General features: G+C 44.8%; 1 protein-coding gene across 3 annotated transcripts in view; it reads right to left on the minus strand.

Annotated features, from left to right (window-relative positions):
- Positions 1-17,514, minus strand: part of LOC147120432 (coiled-coil domain-containing protein 148-like) — a 152,181-nt gene that overhangs the window by 111,317 nt on the left and 23,350 nt on the right. For all 3 annotated transcript variants that reach the window (XM_085986338.1, XM_085986339.1, XM_085986340.1), the window contains one exon: positions 5,905-6,008. In XM_085986338.1, the coding sequence (XP_085842464.1) occupies positions 5,905-6,008 (104 nt within the window). The remainder of the gene's footprint in view (positions 1-5,904; positions 6,009-17,514) is intronic.

The following is a 17,514-nucleotide window of genomic DNA, read 5'->3' on the forward strand; positions in this document are numbered from 1 at the left end:
AAACCTACCTTTTCTTATGTGGCTCGGTGTCAAATTTAATTTGATAACGCTCCTGTGAAGCACCTTGGGACGTTTTACTATGTTAAAAGTGCTATATAAATACAAGTTATTGTTGTTGTTCAGTCGGTGACTTTGACCCTAAAGAAACCTCACTTACACTGGAAGAGGTCTCATTTACGTTAACTGATGCTGGAAGAGATGAATTACATTGGATATATGGCACAGAAACAGGCCATTCAGTCCAACCAATCCGTGCCGGCGTTTATGCTCCATTCGAACCTCCTCCCGTCTTTCCTCATCAAACTCTGTCAGCATAACCCTCTATTCCCTTCTCCCTCATATGCTTATCTAGCCTCCCCTTAAATGCATCTATACTATTTGCCTCAACTACTCCCTGTTGTAGCGAGTTCCACATTCTCACCACTCTCTGGGGAAGGTAGGAAATGATAAAGGGAAACAGAGTGGAACCAGAACATGGAAAGATAATGGAACTCAGATTATGAGTGGCAATCAATGTGTCTGCAGGTGGCAATGAAGAAGTATTCTTGAGTTACATGAACAGACAAAATGAAAAGCTACACAGGAGGAAAGGAGACAAACTGATAACTACAGAAGGGCAGATCCAAGTAGCATATGGCCTGTGAACTTAAAATCTTAATGTGACTGGTTGCTTCATGACACTAAAGACCTACTCTATCACTGAAAAGTTTTCCTTTATGAAAGCCATCAATGATTTAAAAGGGACAGGCCAATTGTGCCTAATCCTCTTCCTGTCCCTAACAATTCTTATATGAGTATATCTAGAACTGCAAAAATATTACACCTTTGAGATAATCAAGAACTATGTAATTTATCAAACAGTGTAAACACATTAGTTGTGACTAAAACATGCCCTGTTATGCTTGTGTGTATATTTTTACAATGTACATACAAGCAAAAGCAGGATTGAGTGTTATCAAGATATTTAGTAACACTGTCAGGGAAAAAATGTTGTGTTTTCTACAATAGGGGATCATTCAGGATGGTATGAGAGGGAAGGCCATGCTGAAATAATATAAATGGACTCTGGATGAAGCAAGCTTCATGGACTGAATGGCTTTTTCTCTCACTGGATTGCCTATATTTAAATATGATGTAACCAGAGTCAAATTGGTTCTGTTCCGTTTTATTTTCAATTTTAAGTGGCAGACATGCTCCTACTTATCGGTGGGAACCAGAGGGATTAAACTTTGATCTTGGGTTTAATTAAGTATGTGGATTTGATATGCTAATTGGAAATGTAGCCCAGATTTTTTTAATCAGCATTATCTTAACACTGATTAGAAAATCTGGACCTGCGTGTCAAACAGCATCATATCATCGTTATACTGTATATGTTGTTCCAGAGAGGAGTGTGCTTTGCAGCTGCTATTATATTGGAAAGATGCCTAGCTGTTATTTAAGAAATAGCTATAAAAAGAGTTGCAATAAGGTTACAGGACCGTAGGGATATATTTTGGTGTTTGATTTGATTTAAGCTTGATTGACAGCCCTAACTTCAAAAGAAGTAAGAAGTCACACAACACCAGGTTATAGTCCCACAGCTTTATTTGAAATCACAAGCTTTCGGAGTGCTGCTCCTTCGTCAGGTGAAGTGAAGAGTTGTATATAAGCACAGCATATAAAGTCAGAGAGTACTGCCAGATGATTACAGGTAATCTTTCTAACTGCCCTTTATCACACCTCGGCAGAGAGATAATCACAGGTGTGAATGGTGTCCAAACAGGTCAGTCAGGAAAACTTTACATCAAAGAACAATGAGGTGGGGTCACAAGGGGTCAAATGTTGCAGATGCTGGGGTCTGTATGAAAAACAAAAAACTATTTTTTTGCTGGAAATCACAGCAGGTCCGGCCGCATCTGTGTAGAGAGAACAAGCCAACGACGACTCGAGTCTGGATGACTCTATGTCAGGTGGGGTTACATGTAGCGTGATATGAACCCAAGATCCCGATTGAGGCCGTCCTCATGAGTGCGGAACTTGGCTATCAGTTTCTGCTCGACGATTTTGCGTTGTCGTGTGTCTCGAAGGCCGCCTTGGAGAATGCTTACCCGAAGATCGGAGGCTGAATGTCCTTGACTGCTGAAGTGTTCCCCGACTGGGAGGGAACACTCCTGCCTGGTGATTGTTGTGTGGTGTCCGTTCATCCGTTGTCGCAGTGTCTGCATGGTTTCGCCGATGTACCATGCTCCGGGGCATCCTTTCCTGCAACGTATGAGGTAGACAACGTTGGCCGAGTCACATGAGTACGTACCATGTACCTGGTGGGTGGTGTCCTCATGTGTGATGATGGTATCTGTGTTGATGATCTGGCATGTCTTGCAGAGGTTGCCGTGGCAGGGTTGTGTGGTGTCGTGGTCGCTGTTCTCCTGAAAGCTGGGTAATTTGCTGCGAACGATTCCAGCAAAAAAATAGTTTTTTGTTTGCTTTTTGTTTTTCATACAGACCCCAGCATCTGCAACATTTGACCCCTTGTGACCCCACCTCATTGTTCTTTGATGTAATGTTTTCCTGACTGACCTGTTTGGACATCATTCACACCTGTGATTGCTGTGATTATCTCTCTGCCGAGGTGTGATAAAGGGCAGTTAGAAAGATTACCTGTAATCATCTGGCAGTACTCTCTGACTATATATGCTGTGCTTATATGCAACTCTTCACTTCACCTGACGAAGGAGCAGCGCTCCAAAAGCTTGTGATTTCAAATAAAGCTGTTGGACTATAACCTGGTGTTGTGTGACTTCTTACATTTGTCCACCCCAGTCCAACACCAGCATCTCCACTTCAAAAGAAGTAACAGTTTAAAAGAACTCTGATCTGGCTACTGGAGAGTATCATGCGAGTCCACTTAAGAAAGCTATGTGGGGAAAAGATTTATTAACTATAGAACGTCTGGAGGAAAACAGTAAGTTTCCGGATTTGTGGTTAAACCAGAAAGGTTTTTTGCCCAATCACTGCAACAGATTTTGGAAAAGGGTAAACTGACCCTTTATCAACATTAATTATTTCAATGTTATTGGACTCCATAGTTATTGCTTAGTTTTATTCTTAATTGTGCTATTTATTTAATTTGTAAATCAATACAGCAATTATTTTAGCCTGTACAATTCTGGTCGTGTGGTTCATATTTCATCATTATGGGGAGAATGAAGATGTTGTGGCGGTCCTACGGGTTGTCCTTTACATTGAGTTACATAATTCCCTTTAACTTACTTATGTATGTATAACTTACCTAACTGTATGTACTTAACTAACTTATTTGTGTAACTTACCAGTTGGGGCTGTTGCCCCTTTAACTTACCTGTTGGGCCGTTGCCCCTTTAAGAGGCGACCTAACGCGCTGACGTCACGCATCACGTGACGCATGCGCGTCGGCCGCTGGCCCGATTCGGGTTTTTAAGACGGCCGCCGGCATAGTCCGGCCTACCGCGACTTCGGCCGCATCGGCCAGCAGGCGGGAGTGAAGCGATCCTCCACTCCCGCGGCAAGTACCGGTATAGTTCAGCCTTACAACCCTGGCCTCAAAGCCAGCCTTCGTACCGGGGAGATGTACGATGCAACGGCGCAGGTCACGTGACCGCCTAAGCGCACGTGAACGTGCTGACGTTATGACGCGGTCACGTGACGCCTAAAGCGGGAATAAAGAGCCGAGTGTGAGGAGGTCATGAGGCTCTCCACACGCTCCCCACGGGACTGGGAACTCAGTCCTTGTGGAGTCCCAGCTGGGACAAGACCTACAACATGGTGCTCCTGCAGTCAGCCATCTTACCTGCTACCTTACCTGCTGTAATTATCCTGTGACCTACAATATGGTGCTTCTGCAGTCAGCCATCTTACCTGCTACCTTACCTGCTGTAATTATCCTGTTCTGGTAAATAAACAACTTATTTATAGTTCGTCGAAGTTAAACTCTTTCATTTAGTGGCGATTTACTCGAACCGCTACATTGGTGACCCTACGACGTGAGTACGGGAGCTCATTAATTCCAACGCTACATTGGTGACCCTACGACGTGAGTACAGGAGCTCATTAATTCCAACGCTACATTGGTGACCTCACGACGTGAGTACGGGAGCTCATCAATTCCAACGCTACAATGGGTGAACCCGTATCCGTGAACGATTTTCACGGTAGCAACGCACGCCTGAACCTCGTCTTCACTCAAGACGACCAACGCACAACCGACGAACAACATGGAACAGCAACCGATTAATACAGGTTCCACCAAAAGGGACCCCGTTTTTGCAAACGTCTTCGCAATGGAAGCGCAGCTTGGAGGTGAGCCTGTTTGTTATGAATAATTTTATAGAAGTAGAGCACGACCAACGGCAACAGTCGTCCACCAGCGCTACAATTGGTGGGTTTGTGAACGATTTTCACAAACGAAGCATGCAATGGAAGCATCAGCCGTTCTGCTGTCGCTACCGCAATTCAGGGAGCCACAGTCTCCCTCGTGCTTTTTGAAGGAAGAAGCTCTGTTCGCTGAGAACAGCGATGCGGTACAGACCACGGTCTCCATATTCGATTCTTCTACTGCCACACGGTTCGTCTGCCTCTACATCCAAAGTAACAGCAAGTATACATCTCTCCATGCGCGGGGTACAGCATGTTCGGGCCCACAAGATCGGAGCGCACCCCGCGGGGATACCACGAGGACTCATCCCTGCAACATACGAGGACGCATTCCTCACCTATGAGAACCCCTCCCTCGTGAACACCGATGACTCTTTCCCCGCTGACGACGCACCAGCTTTTCAGCTTGCTGGTTGTGTTACTTACTACATGATTCGGCGAGAAGAAAAGTGTGCCGCCCTTCTGGCTGTTTTCAGCTTGCTGGTTGTGTTATTTACTACATGATTCGGTGTGAACAAAAGTGTGCCGCCCTTCCGGCTGTTTTTTCTTAAATTTACAACTGTTACATGTGTTGCCGCCCTCCAGGCAGAGTTAATCTCTTTTGAAAGCAACAACAACCTGGACCGTTGCCGCCCTTTCTCCAGTTTTCCCTGTATTTAACGCAAATGTCTATTGAAGCTGTATACATCAAGGACGGGTCTAACGGGCATTCCGCGGCTGCGATCAGCCACGTGAAAGTTGCTAGCTTCACCGATCACAGATCAACGTAGCAACTCTTCACCCTCCGTTCTGTTCATGTCGTAGCATTATGGCACGCACTGTTCCGTGCGTTCCAGCCTCCTGAAGGTTTCGCTCATCAGTCAACGGAGACATCGCCCGCGTCCACCCAATCGGCCCGTCACTCTAACAAGGCCTGCTGTTTCGCACGTTTCTATGGTCCTTCGCCTGACGGATACGTTTTATTCGCCATGACGCGCGTAAGGATCCGCTTACGAGTAGTATCTTTATACCTCGTCTTATTTTATGTGAAGTCCAGTATGCAATTTTTCACATCTGCGTTAATTATAAGGCTGAAGCTCCATACCTCTGCAAGGGCAGATTATAAATAATGTGGGCTTCCCATTTGTGGGAGAAAAAATGCACTCATGGGTGGCACTATACCACTGTTGAATAAGAAAGTGTCACTTTAAAAGCCCAAATCATAACATTAGCTTACGTTATTTCATATTATTTGAAGAATCAACAATACTTGAAAGATTAGAATTTTTGGGGAGAGCCTTTGTGATTTAGATAGATCATTTCATTTTTGAACAGTTGAATAGCTTCTGATGTAAATATGACCCTTCAGGATTCAAGGCAATGGGGGAATAATCCAAGTACATTCTAAAATAAAACCCAACAACATAGTATCATAGCGTTTTACTAATGCAAATATAGATGATTACTAAAATATGCTTGTGAGACACAATTAAAAATTAATCTTAAAGGAACATTTAAGGTGTTAATTCTTACCTCGTTTCCACCAGTCTCAGCTGCTCCTGCCACCATACCTGTTGATGTTGCTTAATCAGTGTATGCTCTTTGCTAACCTTTGCTGCTTGCAAGATTTTCTGAATCTATATTTATAATAAAAAAATTAAAACAGTAAGATCCCCCATTGGTCAACGAGTGGGTAGTGTGGTACTGAATCATGCAAATCAGGAATTACTGGTCGGTGCTAAGTTATCTGACCTCAGGCAACAGTAAGAAATCTACTGTAAGGGAAGAGGAGAAAAAAATGTCAGCCAGGCTTTTGTCCTTGACCACAAGTTTGTGATCCTTTCATCAAATGGTGAGAATGGGATCATGCTTGGCTATGATCCCCCAACATTGTGGAATGGTTTGCCAACCTTTAATGTCGAAGCACTCAGACATGACGAATGGCCACTAAAGTAAGATACCCGAGGACTGTTAGCAACCATAGAACTATACCCTAGCGTGATTCAAAGTCTTCAGGAGAGAGGAAAAAATTTAAATAGTGAATCATCTGCATTTCATTCCTCCCTATCTCTGTAACCTCCTCCAGCCCTGCAACCCTCCGAGAACTCTGCATTCCTCCAATCTAGCCTCTTGTGCATCCCCGATTTCCTTCGCCCGCCGCCCCTCCCACACACACCCTCCCCTCCCCCTTCCCTCCCCCCCTCCATTTACAGTACCAAATGGAGATAGAGCCGACATAGCATTTGCTTAGACCTGGCAATGTAAATGGAAAGATGCCTGGGATTTTAATCTTATCCATCTGAAGACAAGACATTTTCTTCCCTTCACCTCTGTTATGTCTACCTTCCATTATCATCTCTGGCCAAGAGGACAGGCTGGTGATCTGCTACTAGGCTTCCACCAATGGCACTCTGAGTGCAAAGGAACCATCTGAGAGTAGTAAAGGGTAACTCTCTTGCCATTCTTCCCTCCCTACCTTTCCTTGGGATAGTGTCTAGCCTTTACTCAGCCCTCCCTCACTTCAACAACACAGATGAGATCTGGAACTCAGTCAGATAGGGGACATCAAACTTGCTTCCAACCACTCCATGGTAGAGTGCAATGGTGCCCGATACAATACACTCTCTCCTTGCTACTATAAAAGCTCAAAACAAATCCAAAACATAATATTTTTATCCAATATATAGTTTAACACTTTAAATAATAATTCTCAGGCATTTTGAAGTGCCAATAAATCTTACTTACCAGAGTCAAAGGCCACACAAAACATTGATAATTTTTTGGCATTGAATGGGGAATTGGTATGGGTCATTGCATTGTACATTCACATATTGTTAAAAGTAAACCATGCGTGGAAGGTTCTACTAATCCCTGAAAATAGCTACTCAGCATTGTGTGTGACAGTATGCCCACACAAACAGACTAACTTTGCAAATCTGAATGATGCAGATACAGTAAATTAACCATTTGCAGTTTTGCTTTAAACAACCAAAGAATCAAATTTATGTTTCCTATTTTGTAAAGGCTTTGTCATTCTTTTGGATTTCCCCTGCACTATGCCAACTGGGAGAGTACAGAAATGATCTACTACCATAGCTCTACGAATATTAATTTTGAACCAGTGACTAGAAGGTGCATAAGTACACTATGGCCTGACTTGCCCTTTGGATTTTCCCTCCGTCCCTCTGGGGAAGCATCTGGTTAGCAGCTCCTCCTGACATGCAGGCTTAGACAGATAACAGAGGACAAATCAGAATCAAGCCACACTATGACAGAATGTATTTCTCAATTAGTGCCTTGGTGTATTGTCATACATCTCTCAGAAGATAGTTCTTCTAAACTAGTTACTTTAGACAAGGTGCATTACATTAATAGAACAGATTATTGGATAAGCCCATAAGAGCATCAAAAATGCATTATTTTGTATGCGTATGCCGGAAGGTTGGCACTGTGGACAAGATAATTCATCCAACATTTCATTCTGGTGCTCGACTCCAAAACAATCACATCAAAAGTTGACCTGCTCACATCAATTTTGTCAGATTTTAGATTACTTTCAATGTTGGGCTCGCATCCAAAAATAGATGATGGGATTAGGGAGAAAGAAGATAACAGCTAAGTATAAGTATTTTATATACTAAAAACTAAAAACAGTTGGTATGGGATAAATTCATTAGAAAGTAGAAATAACTTAAAATAATAAATAGAAGCAAGCTACAAGAGCAGAGTTCAGGTCACAAACAGTGATTTGGTTTCACTCATAATTTGGAGTTGATTGTTTGTGCCCCTTTAAAAAGCAGGCACTTTTGCTTTAATTGTTTTCAGTCATCCAAATTGGCTGTTAAAAGAGTAGAAAGGATAGGGAGACTAGTAGAGGAGGAGGGGTAGCCTTATTGATTAAAGATACTGTTTTAGCATTAGTAAGAGAGGATATAGGTAAAGAAAGTAAGACTTCCATTTATATAGCGCCTTTCACGACCACCGGACGTCTCAAAGCGCTTTACAACCAATGAAGTACTTTTGAAGTGGAGTCACTGTTGTAATGTCGGAATGAGTTAAGGGAAAGCAATCAGCGGAGACTCTATGGTTAAAATTGAGGGATAAGAGAGGACTTAAAACTGTAATGGGAATTGTCTACAGGCCTCCTGATAGCAGCGATGAAGTGGCAGAATGTATTTATTCAGAGATTAGAGAGGCTTGTAACAAAAGCAGAGTTGTTTTAATGGGAGACTTTAATTTCCATATAGATTGGGAAGAGCAGAGTAGCTCTGAGCACTTAAGAGAAATTTGAGCTGATTAGAGAGAGCCAACATGGATTTATAAAGGGTAGGTCATGTCTAACAAACTTAACTGAATTTTTTGAAGACGTAACTAAAGTAGCAAACAGGAGAATGTCTATAGATGTAGTTTATATGGATTTGCAAAAGGCATTCGATAAGGTTCTGCATAAGAGACTTAGCTAAAATTTATCAATGACTTAGATAACACAATAGAGAGCCATATATGACACAAAGATAGGTGGTATTGTAAGTAGTGTAGACGGGAGCATAAAATTACAAAGAGACATTGATAGATTAAGTGAGTGGGCAAACCTATAGCAGATGGATTTCAATGCAGGTAAATGTGCGGTCATCCATTTTGGACCAAAAAAGGATAGATCCGAGGATTTGTTAAATGGTGAAAAGCTACGAACAGTGGAGACCAAAGAGATTTTGGGGCCCTAGTATACATATCACTGTAGGACAACGGGACATAACCTTAAAGTCAAAGCCAAGCCATTCTGGAGAGAGGTTAGGAAACACTTCTTCATGCAAAAGATGGTAGAAGTGCGGAACTCTCTCCCACAAAAAACAGTAGATGCTAGCTCAATTAATAATTGAATGCCTCCGATCCGCAAGAAAAGTACGCACCTACCTGGTGCCTCCGTATCTTCAGACTCTTGCAGCCCTGGGCCTGCAGGCATACACCTGCGTAAAGGCCCACATATCCCAGAGGCACATGCGGTTTGCAAGCGCCCCAGGGATCACGTGGGCCAGCCCAACCAATCAAAAAGGGGATTCCCATTATGCTTATTGGGATTCCATTTGCGTATGGAATCTCTTTAAGCAGAATAGGAATCCCCTAAAAAACACACTTTCACACAACCTAAATAAAAATAAATCACCACGTTTAAAATTAATAAAAAATACAATTTAAACATTTTTTAAAAATTAATTTTTTGAAAAATAAATTTAAATGTTTTTAAAGGGGCCAAAAATAACCTAAACTAATTTTAATGAATTTTGAATGTTTAAATGATATTTAAAAATGTATTTTAATATTTATTTTCACCCTTACGCTGGTAAAAGAAGGCCCTATCCCTGCTTTTACCAGGCGTAAGGGTTTTGTGGGCATTCACTGGGTAGTAGTTGGTCAAATAGCCCAACTCTGTCAGCGAATGTCCATTTCCTGTGCATGCAGATGGTCTGTCAAGCTGAAACTTGACAGATCGCAAGTTCCTGGTTTTCATGCATGCGCAGTGCATATGGAAACCTGGATCTTGTGAGGCACTTACGGTGTACGCGGTCTTGGTCCGGGCCTTTAAATCTGAGATTGATAGATGTTTGCTAGTCAAGGGTATTGAGGGATATGGAGCCAAGGTGGGTAAATGGAGTTAAATGGCTTGGAAGGTAGCGAATGTAACCCCACTATTTAAGAAAGGAGGGAGAGAGAAAACGGGGAACTACAGACCAATTAGCTTGGCATCAGTAGTAGGGAAAATGCTACAATCTATTTTTAAGGATGCGGTAACAGGCAGTTAGAAAATAATAATAGGATTGGGCAGAGTCAACACGGATTTATGAAAGGGAAATTATGTTTGACAAATCTGTTAAGAGTTTTTTGAGGTTGTAACTAGCAGAATAGGAAAGGGGGAACCAGTGGATGTGGTGTATTTGGATTTTCAGAAGGCAATCGATAAGGTGCCACACAAGAGGTTATAAAACAAAATTAGGGCTCATGGAATTGGGGGTAATATACTAGCATGGATTGAGGATTGGTTAACGGACAGAAAACAGAGAGTAGGAATAAACGGGTCATTTTCGGGTTGGCAGGCTGTAACTAGTGGGGTACCGCAAGGATCAGTGCTTGGGCCTCAGCTATTCACAATCTATATCAATGATTGGAAGAGGAGACCTATGAGGAGAGATTGAGTAGACTAGGCCTATATTCTTTAGAGTTTAGAAGAATGAGAGATGATCTCTTTGAAACATACAAAACTCTTACAGGGCTTGACAGGTTAGATGCTGGGAGGATGTTTCCCCTGGCTGGGAAGTCTAGAACCAGGGGTCACAGTCTCAGAATAAGGGGTCGGCCATTTAGGACTGAGATGAGGAGACATTTCTTCACTCAGAGGGTGGTGAATCTTTGGAAATCTCTACCCCAGAGGCTGTGGAGGCTCAGTCGTTGAGTATATTCAAGTCAGAGATCGATAGATTTTTGAATATTAAGGGAATCAAGGGATATGGGGATAGTGCAGATGAAGAAGATCAGCCATGATCTTATTGAATGGCGGAGCAGGCTCAAAGGGCCAAATGACCGACTCCTGCTCCTATTTCTTATGTTCTTATGGCGATACAGGCTCAAGAGGCTGAACGGCCTTCTCCTGTTCCTATGTTCCTACTGGAGTGAGAAAGTGTAGAATATATCGGAGTTTCGCCAAAAATTATGTCAGTATTGTGCAACAATTGCATGATGTCAGAGTTTCTGGGAAGTATCAGTGTTGAGGGAAACCTTAGGTCAAAGAAGTTTCTCCAGGTACACTTGCTCAAGTTCAAAGTCACTGAGGTTAAAAAGAGCAGGAGACATTCTGCTCTATATGGGAGAGGGAAGGGTTTTGGAGCACACATTGCAGATGGTGACCAAATCACATCTAGACACGAATAATGAAGCAGCAGAAAGGGAATGGTTGCTGATCTTCCAGGAAGGAAGGACTCGAGTAAAGGCAGGCTTTGAGGGAATGAGGAAGAACTGAAATGCTGATAATACAATGGTTGGCAACAGGAGGCTGGGTATTCTGTGGTGAGTGTCTCACCTCCTGACGCCCCAAAGCCTTTCCACCATCTACAAGGCACAAGTAAGGAGTGTGATGGAATACTCTCCACTTGCCTGGATGAGTGCAGCTGCAACAACACTCATGAAGCTCGACACCATCCAGGACAAAGCAGCCCGCTTGATTGGCACCCAATCCACCACCGTAAATATTCACTCCCTCCACCACCGGCGTACCATGGCTGCAGTGTGTACCATCTACAAGATGCACTGCAGCAACTCACCAAGGCTTCTTTGGGAGCACCTCCCAAACCCGCGACCTCTTCCACCTAGAAGGACAAGGGCAGCAGGTGCATGGGAACACCACCACCTCCAAGTTCCCCTCCAAGTCACATACCATCCTGACTTAGAAGTATATCGATGATCCTTCATCGTCGCTGGGTCAAAATCCTGGAACTCCCTCCCTAAAACGGGACTGCAGCGGTTCAAGAAGGCGGCTCACCACCACCTTCTCAAGGGCAATTAGGGATGGGCAATAAATGCTGGCCTTGCCAGCGACGCCCACATCCCATATACGAATAAAAAAAAAGGAACACATCAAGTGCAGGTGACTAGATTATTAGGTGCTCAGGCCTGAGTGTCCAATAATATGGATCACCTGCAACTGATTTTGCAGAGCATGCTTTCATGTGGCTGGTAAGCACATGCTACTGAGGGTCCATGTATCTAGCATGCACTAGGTTCATTCAGCCTCTGAAAAGCATGGAAATTTAGTAATTGCCCCATAATGCATCCAGAGCACCTGAACAACAGTCCAGTAGCTCAGTATCTGTAGAAAATAGGAGGACCATCCAACTATATTGGGCATCATCTTAAAAGGGAGTTAGACTGGTAGTTTTTACAAATTGACCCAGAGATTTGACTGTTTATGTGCTACTGTTTTTGTTTTCAGCACTTGCTAAAGCAGCACCCCATCTCTATCTGTAGATATTTGCCAACAGAACTCTAATTACCTAGAGCCGCGATAGCACCGATGGGTATCCTACAAGGCACAGCACTGAATCTGTAGTTTCTGAGGAAGGAAGATAAGAACCAGAGGGGGCATGCAAAGCAGGTGCATTTACAACTTAAATACTCAACACAGAGCCTCCCTCATCTTATCACTCATGTATATGGGCCAAGCCAATTGTACCTGTACATGTCCAAGGAAATCTGCATGCAGAAATTACGATTCACAAGGATGGTCATGTCCGAACTGTGCAATCTCCTGAAGCCAGACCTTGAAACCTGGCTCTATCAATGACTGTCAAGTTGACTGCTGCCTTGAATTTTTTGCCCTAGTTCTTTCTAATCAAGAGCTAGAAATACACGTCAAATCTCACAATCAGCAGTGCACAGCTGCATTATTTGGTGGCAAATGCTACTATTTGTCCAGGCCCGGAATTTCATTTATTTCTCCATGAAAAACAACCATAAACACTTTTACTGTCTGGCTAGATTCTTCAAATTATGAATGCTATAATGTGGCTGCACTGACCCGTCCTCACAAAACCATTGCCTTCATGATCAGAAAGATGTTTCACTCCATGAACTTGCACTTGGTTTGTCAGCACAGATAGAGAATCATACTTGTTTATGCCCACTATCCTGGCAGCTGTCATAATTACTTTATTTTACAACAGTCAATGATGACAACATTATTTAATGGGCCAGAAGATTGGATGCATAGCTGATCAGGAACTGGAGCAGTGACTCATGACCTTTGAGCCATGGAACAGCAAGACCCTAGTTATATTATTTAACTTGTCAACAGGTACTATTTTAGCTGTAACAATGCCATGATTTCGGCTGCATATTGAAAATACATAGCACTGATACAGCTTCAACCTACTTCAAAAAAAGTCTTTTGATATTCACACATTCTCTTATTTCATCTGCTTTGATAACAAGTGGTGGTGCCAGTCTAATGATGTCCCTGTGGGTTGGCTTAAATAAGAGACCAGTATCAGATAGACAAAGACAAACTTTCCATGCATCAGAGAAGCACAATGAGGTGCACATAGCTACTAGGTTCTTGGTGGAACTTACCATCGGAATATTAAAACAAAAGTTCAGATACCTTGACAAATTGAAGGACTCTGCAGTGCAGCCTGTTCAAGGTACCCAAAAATAGTGTAGCCTGTGTTCATTACAAACACTTGTTCTGTAAAGGAGCAGGCAGAAGAGAGGCAGCTCCAAACAGTGGAAGAAGAGTACCTCAACCCTGGTTCAATGAGGAGTGTAGAAGAGCTTGTCAGGAGCAGCACAAGGTGTATCTAAAAATGAAGTGCCAACCCGGTGAAGATGCAACACAGGACTACGTACATGCTAAACAGCGGAAACAGCATGCTAGACAGAACTAAGCGATTCCACAACTAATGGATCAGATCAAAGCTCTACAGTCCTGCCAGATCCAGTCGTGATTGGTGGTGGGCAATTAAACAACTAACGGGAGGAGGTTCCATGAACATCCCCATCCTCAATGATGGCGCAGCCCAGCACGCGAGTGCAAAAGACAAGGATGAAGCGTTCGCAACCATCCTCAGCTAGAGGTGCCAAGCACACTGGATACAGCAAAGGCCACGGGCCCTGATAACATCCCGGTTGTCGTGCTGAAGACTTGTGCTCCAGAATTAGCCGTGCCTCTAGCCAAGCTGTTCCAGTACACCGATAACACTGGTATCTACCCAACAATATGGAAAATTGCCCAGGTATGCGCTGTCCACAAAAAGCAGGACAAATCCAATCTGGCCAATTACAGCCCCATCAGTCTACTCTCAATCATCAGCAAAGTGATGGAAGGTGTCATTGACAGTGCTATCAAGCGGCACTTATTCACCAATAACCTGCTCACTGATGCCCAGTTTGGGTTCTGCCAAGACCACTCGGCTCCCGACCTCATTACAGCCTTGGTCCAAACATGGACAAAAGAGTTGAATTCCAGAAGTGAAGTGAGAGTGACTGCCTTTGACATCAAGGCAGCATTTGATCGAGTGTGGCATCAAGGAGCCCTGGTAAAAGTGAAGTCAATAGGAATTAGAGGACAAACTCTCCACTGGTGGAGCCATACCTAGCACAAAGGAAGATGGTTATGGTGGTTGGAGGCCAATCACCTCAGCCTCAGGGCACTGCTGCAGGAGTTCCTCAGGGCAGTGTCCTAGGCCCAACCATCTTTAGCTGTTTCATCAACGAACTTACCTCTATCATAAAGTCAGAAGTGGGGATGTTCGCTGATGATTGCACAGTGTTCAGTTCCATTCACAACTCCTCAGATAATGAAGCAGCTGGTGCCTGCATGCAGCAAGAGCTGGATGACATTCAGGCTTGGGCTGATAAGTGGCAAGTAACATTCGTGCCACACAAGTGCCAGGCAATGACTATCTCCAAAGAGAAAGTCTAACCACTGCCCTTTGACATTCAATGGCATTACCATCAACGAATCTCCCACCATCAACATCCTGGGGGGTCACCATTGGCTAGAAACTTAACTGGACTAGCCATATAGATACTGTGGCTACAAGAGCAGGTCAGAAGCTGGGTATTCTGCAGTGAGTGTCTCACCTTCTGACTTCTCAAAGCCCTTCCACCATCAAGGCACAAGTCAGGAGTGTGATGGAATACTCTACACTTGCCTGGATGAGTGCAGCTCCAACAACACTCAAGAAGCTCGACACCATCCAGGTCAAAGCAGCCGCTTGATTAGCACCCCATCCACTACCTTAAACATTCACTCCCTCCACCACCAGCGTACCGTGGTTGCAGTTTGTACCATCTACAAGATGCACTGCAGCAACTCGCCAAGGCTTCTTCAACAGCACCTCCCAAACTCGTGACCTCTATCACGTAGAAGGACAAGGACAGCAGGCGCATGGGTGTGCCATCACCTCCAAGTTCCCCTCCAAGTCACACACCATCCTGATTTGAAAATATATCGTCGTTGGGTCAAAATCCTGGAACTCCCTCCCTAACAGCACAGTGGGAGTACCTTCATCACATGGACTGCAGCGGTTCAAGAAGGCAGCTCACCACCACCTTCTCAAGGGCTATTAGGGATGGGTAATAAATGCTGGTCTTGCCAAGCGCCGCCCACATCTCATGAACATTTTTTTTTAATGTGAAAGGTTTCTATATTTTTGGGAAAGATTTGGGTTCCCAGGGGAGTTATTACAACTAATGACTAAGGAATACCATATATCCTCAAAAAAAAATTATATGTCAGAATTTACTAATCAATTTGAGGACTGCCTTTCCCATACAGGGTCGGAAATTAAAGGGCAAGAGGAAGAAAAATGAATGTTTAGAAATTACCTACAAAAATGTGATAGATCAAAGATACTTAGGCCTAGAAATTCGGTTGTTTGCGCCAGCGGTTAGCGCCTAAAGAGACCAAGAATTGGGGCATTACCCAATGTTGGGGCGGGCGCAATGAAGATAGCGACAACTCCCATATTGACTATACATTTAACGCCTGCGCTAAGTGTTTGCGCGCGCCCGCGAGCGCAAGCAGATCATTATTTCATTTCAGTGTGCAACGCCTTTTAGGGGCGCCTGAGCGGATATTGGGTGGCGCCCGGAGCCTTTACGCCTAGTGCTATTAGTGACAGTTCGAAGGAGCGTTAGCAGGCCCTTCTCGGAGTCGGGGGGCGCTATTTAAAGGGGACAGCTCTAGTATAGAAGCTTCAGCCACTTGGCCTGTTCATTACGATCGTTGGTGGAGAGAGTTGGTGAGCTACTGTGGAGCAGAGCTTTTGGAATTTAGCATTAGAGTACTTGGGACCTTCAAACCTGTCCGGAGCAGTTGGAGCACTAGACCTAACAGCCTTTTGGCCAACTGGCATCGGAATGGGAGATGCTTTGGAGGGCGACCGCCTCATGGCCGAACACTAGGGGCAGAGAGATGGCGGGAGAGAGGGCCGGGATTGGCCAGAAGGAGGAGGGGCAATGGAGGTCGGCCAATCCGAGGGTATGCTGCGAGGGTCTTTAGGCAGCAGGTGTCATACCTTGACATGTCGGAGGAGCAGTGTGTGCGAAGGCTCTGAATCGGGAGGGACGTTGTTACTGAGCTGTGCCACCTGCTTGCTGAGGATCTGCAGCCGCGTCTACGGTGCAGGACCTCTCTGTCGGTGGCCGTGAAACTGACTGTTGCCCTCAATTTTTATGGCAACGGATCCTTTCAGTCAGCCATTGGGGACATTGCGAATATCTCTCCGGTTGCAGTCCACTGTTGCATCCGGCAAGTTACAGCTGCCCTTTATAGGCGAAGGCGTCAATTCATCACCTTCCCTCTGACCCTGGAGAAGCAGACAGAGCGCGCGCAAGGCTTCGCTGCTATTGCGAACTTCCCCATGGTGCAGGGGGCGATTGACTGTACACACGTGGCTTTGAGGGCACCATTGCAGAATCCTGAGGACTTCCGCAGCCGCAAGGGGTTCCACTCCCTCAACGTGCAGCTGGTCTGTGACCACCGCCAAATCATCATGGCAGTCAACGCCCAATTCCCAGGGAGCAGCCACGATGCCTTTATCCTGCGGTAGACCTGTTTGTGACCTTTTTGAGGGGCCGGCTCGACTACGAGGCTGGCTTATTGGGGACAAGGGCTATCCTCTCTGCCCATGGCTGATGACACCACTCCGTGTGTCCGCCACCCCAGCAGAAGAGCTGTTCAACAGCAGCCATCAGGCGACCAGGAACATTGTAGAGCACACTATTGGTGTGCTCAAAAAGCGTTTCCGATGTCTTGACCATTCGGGGGGAGCCCTGCAGTACTCGCCGGAGCAAGTGGGTCACATCGTCGTCGTCTGCTGCATGCTCCACAACTTGGCGATTCGACGCACCCAGCCAATTCCAGCTGTCCCTCAACGACCAGCAGAGCAGGCGGTCGAGGAGGAGGAGGAGGAGGAGGAGGAGGAGGAGCATGCGGACGAGGAGGAGGAGGAACATGGAAGGGCTCCTGAAAGTGGAAGGGCCATCCGTCAGAGGCTCATGAGGACTCGTTTCGAGGCCCCTCTGGCGGAATGATGAGTGTCTTTACTCCTGCGCACTTTGGATGTTTGAAAGCCTCTGAAGGCCAGCATC

The sequence above is a fragment of the Somniosus microcephalus genome, chromosome 4, assembly GCF_052327205.1.
Source record: "Somniosus microcephalus isolate GS21.2 chromosome 4, FLI_Smic_1.0, whole genome shotgun sequence".
Taxonomy (NCBI): domain Eukaryota; kingdom Metazoa; phylum Chordata; class Chondrichthyes; order Squaliformes; family Somniosidae; genus Somniosus; species Somniosus microcephalus.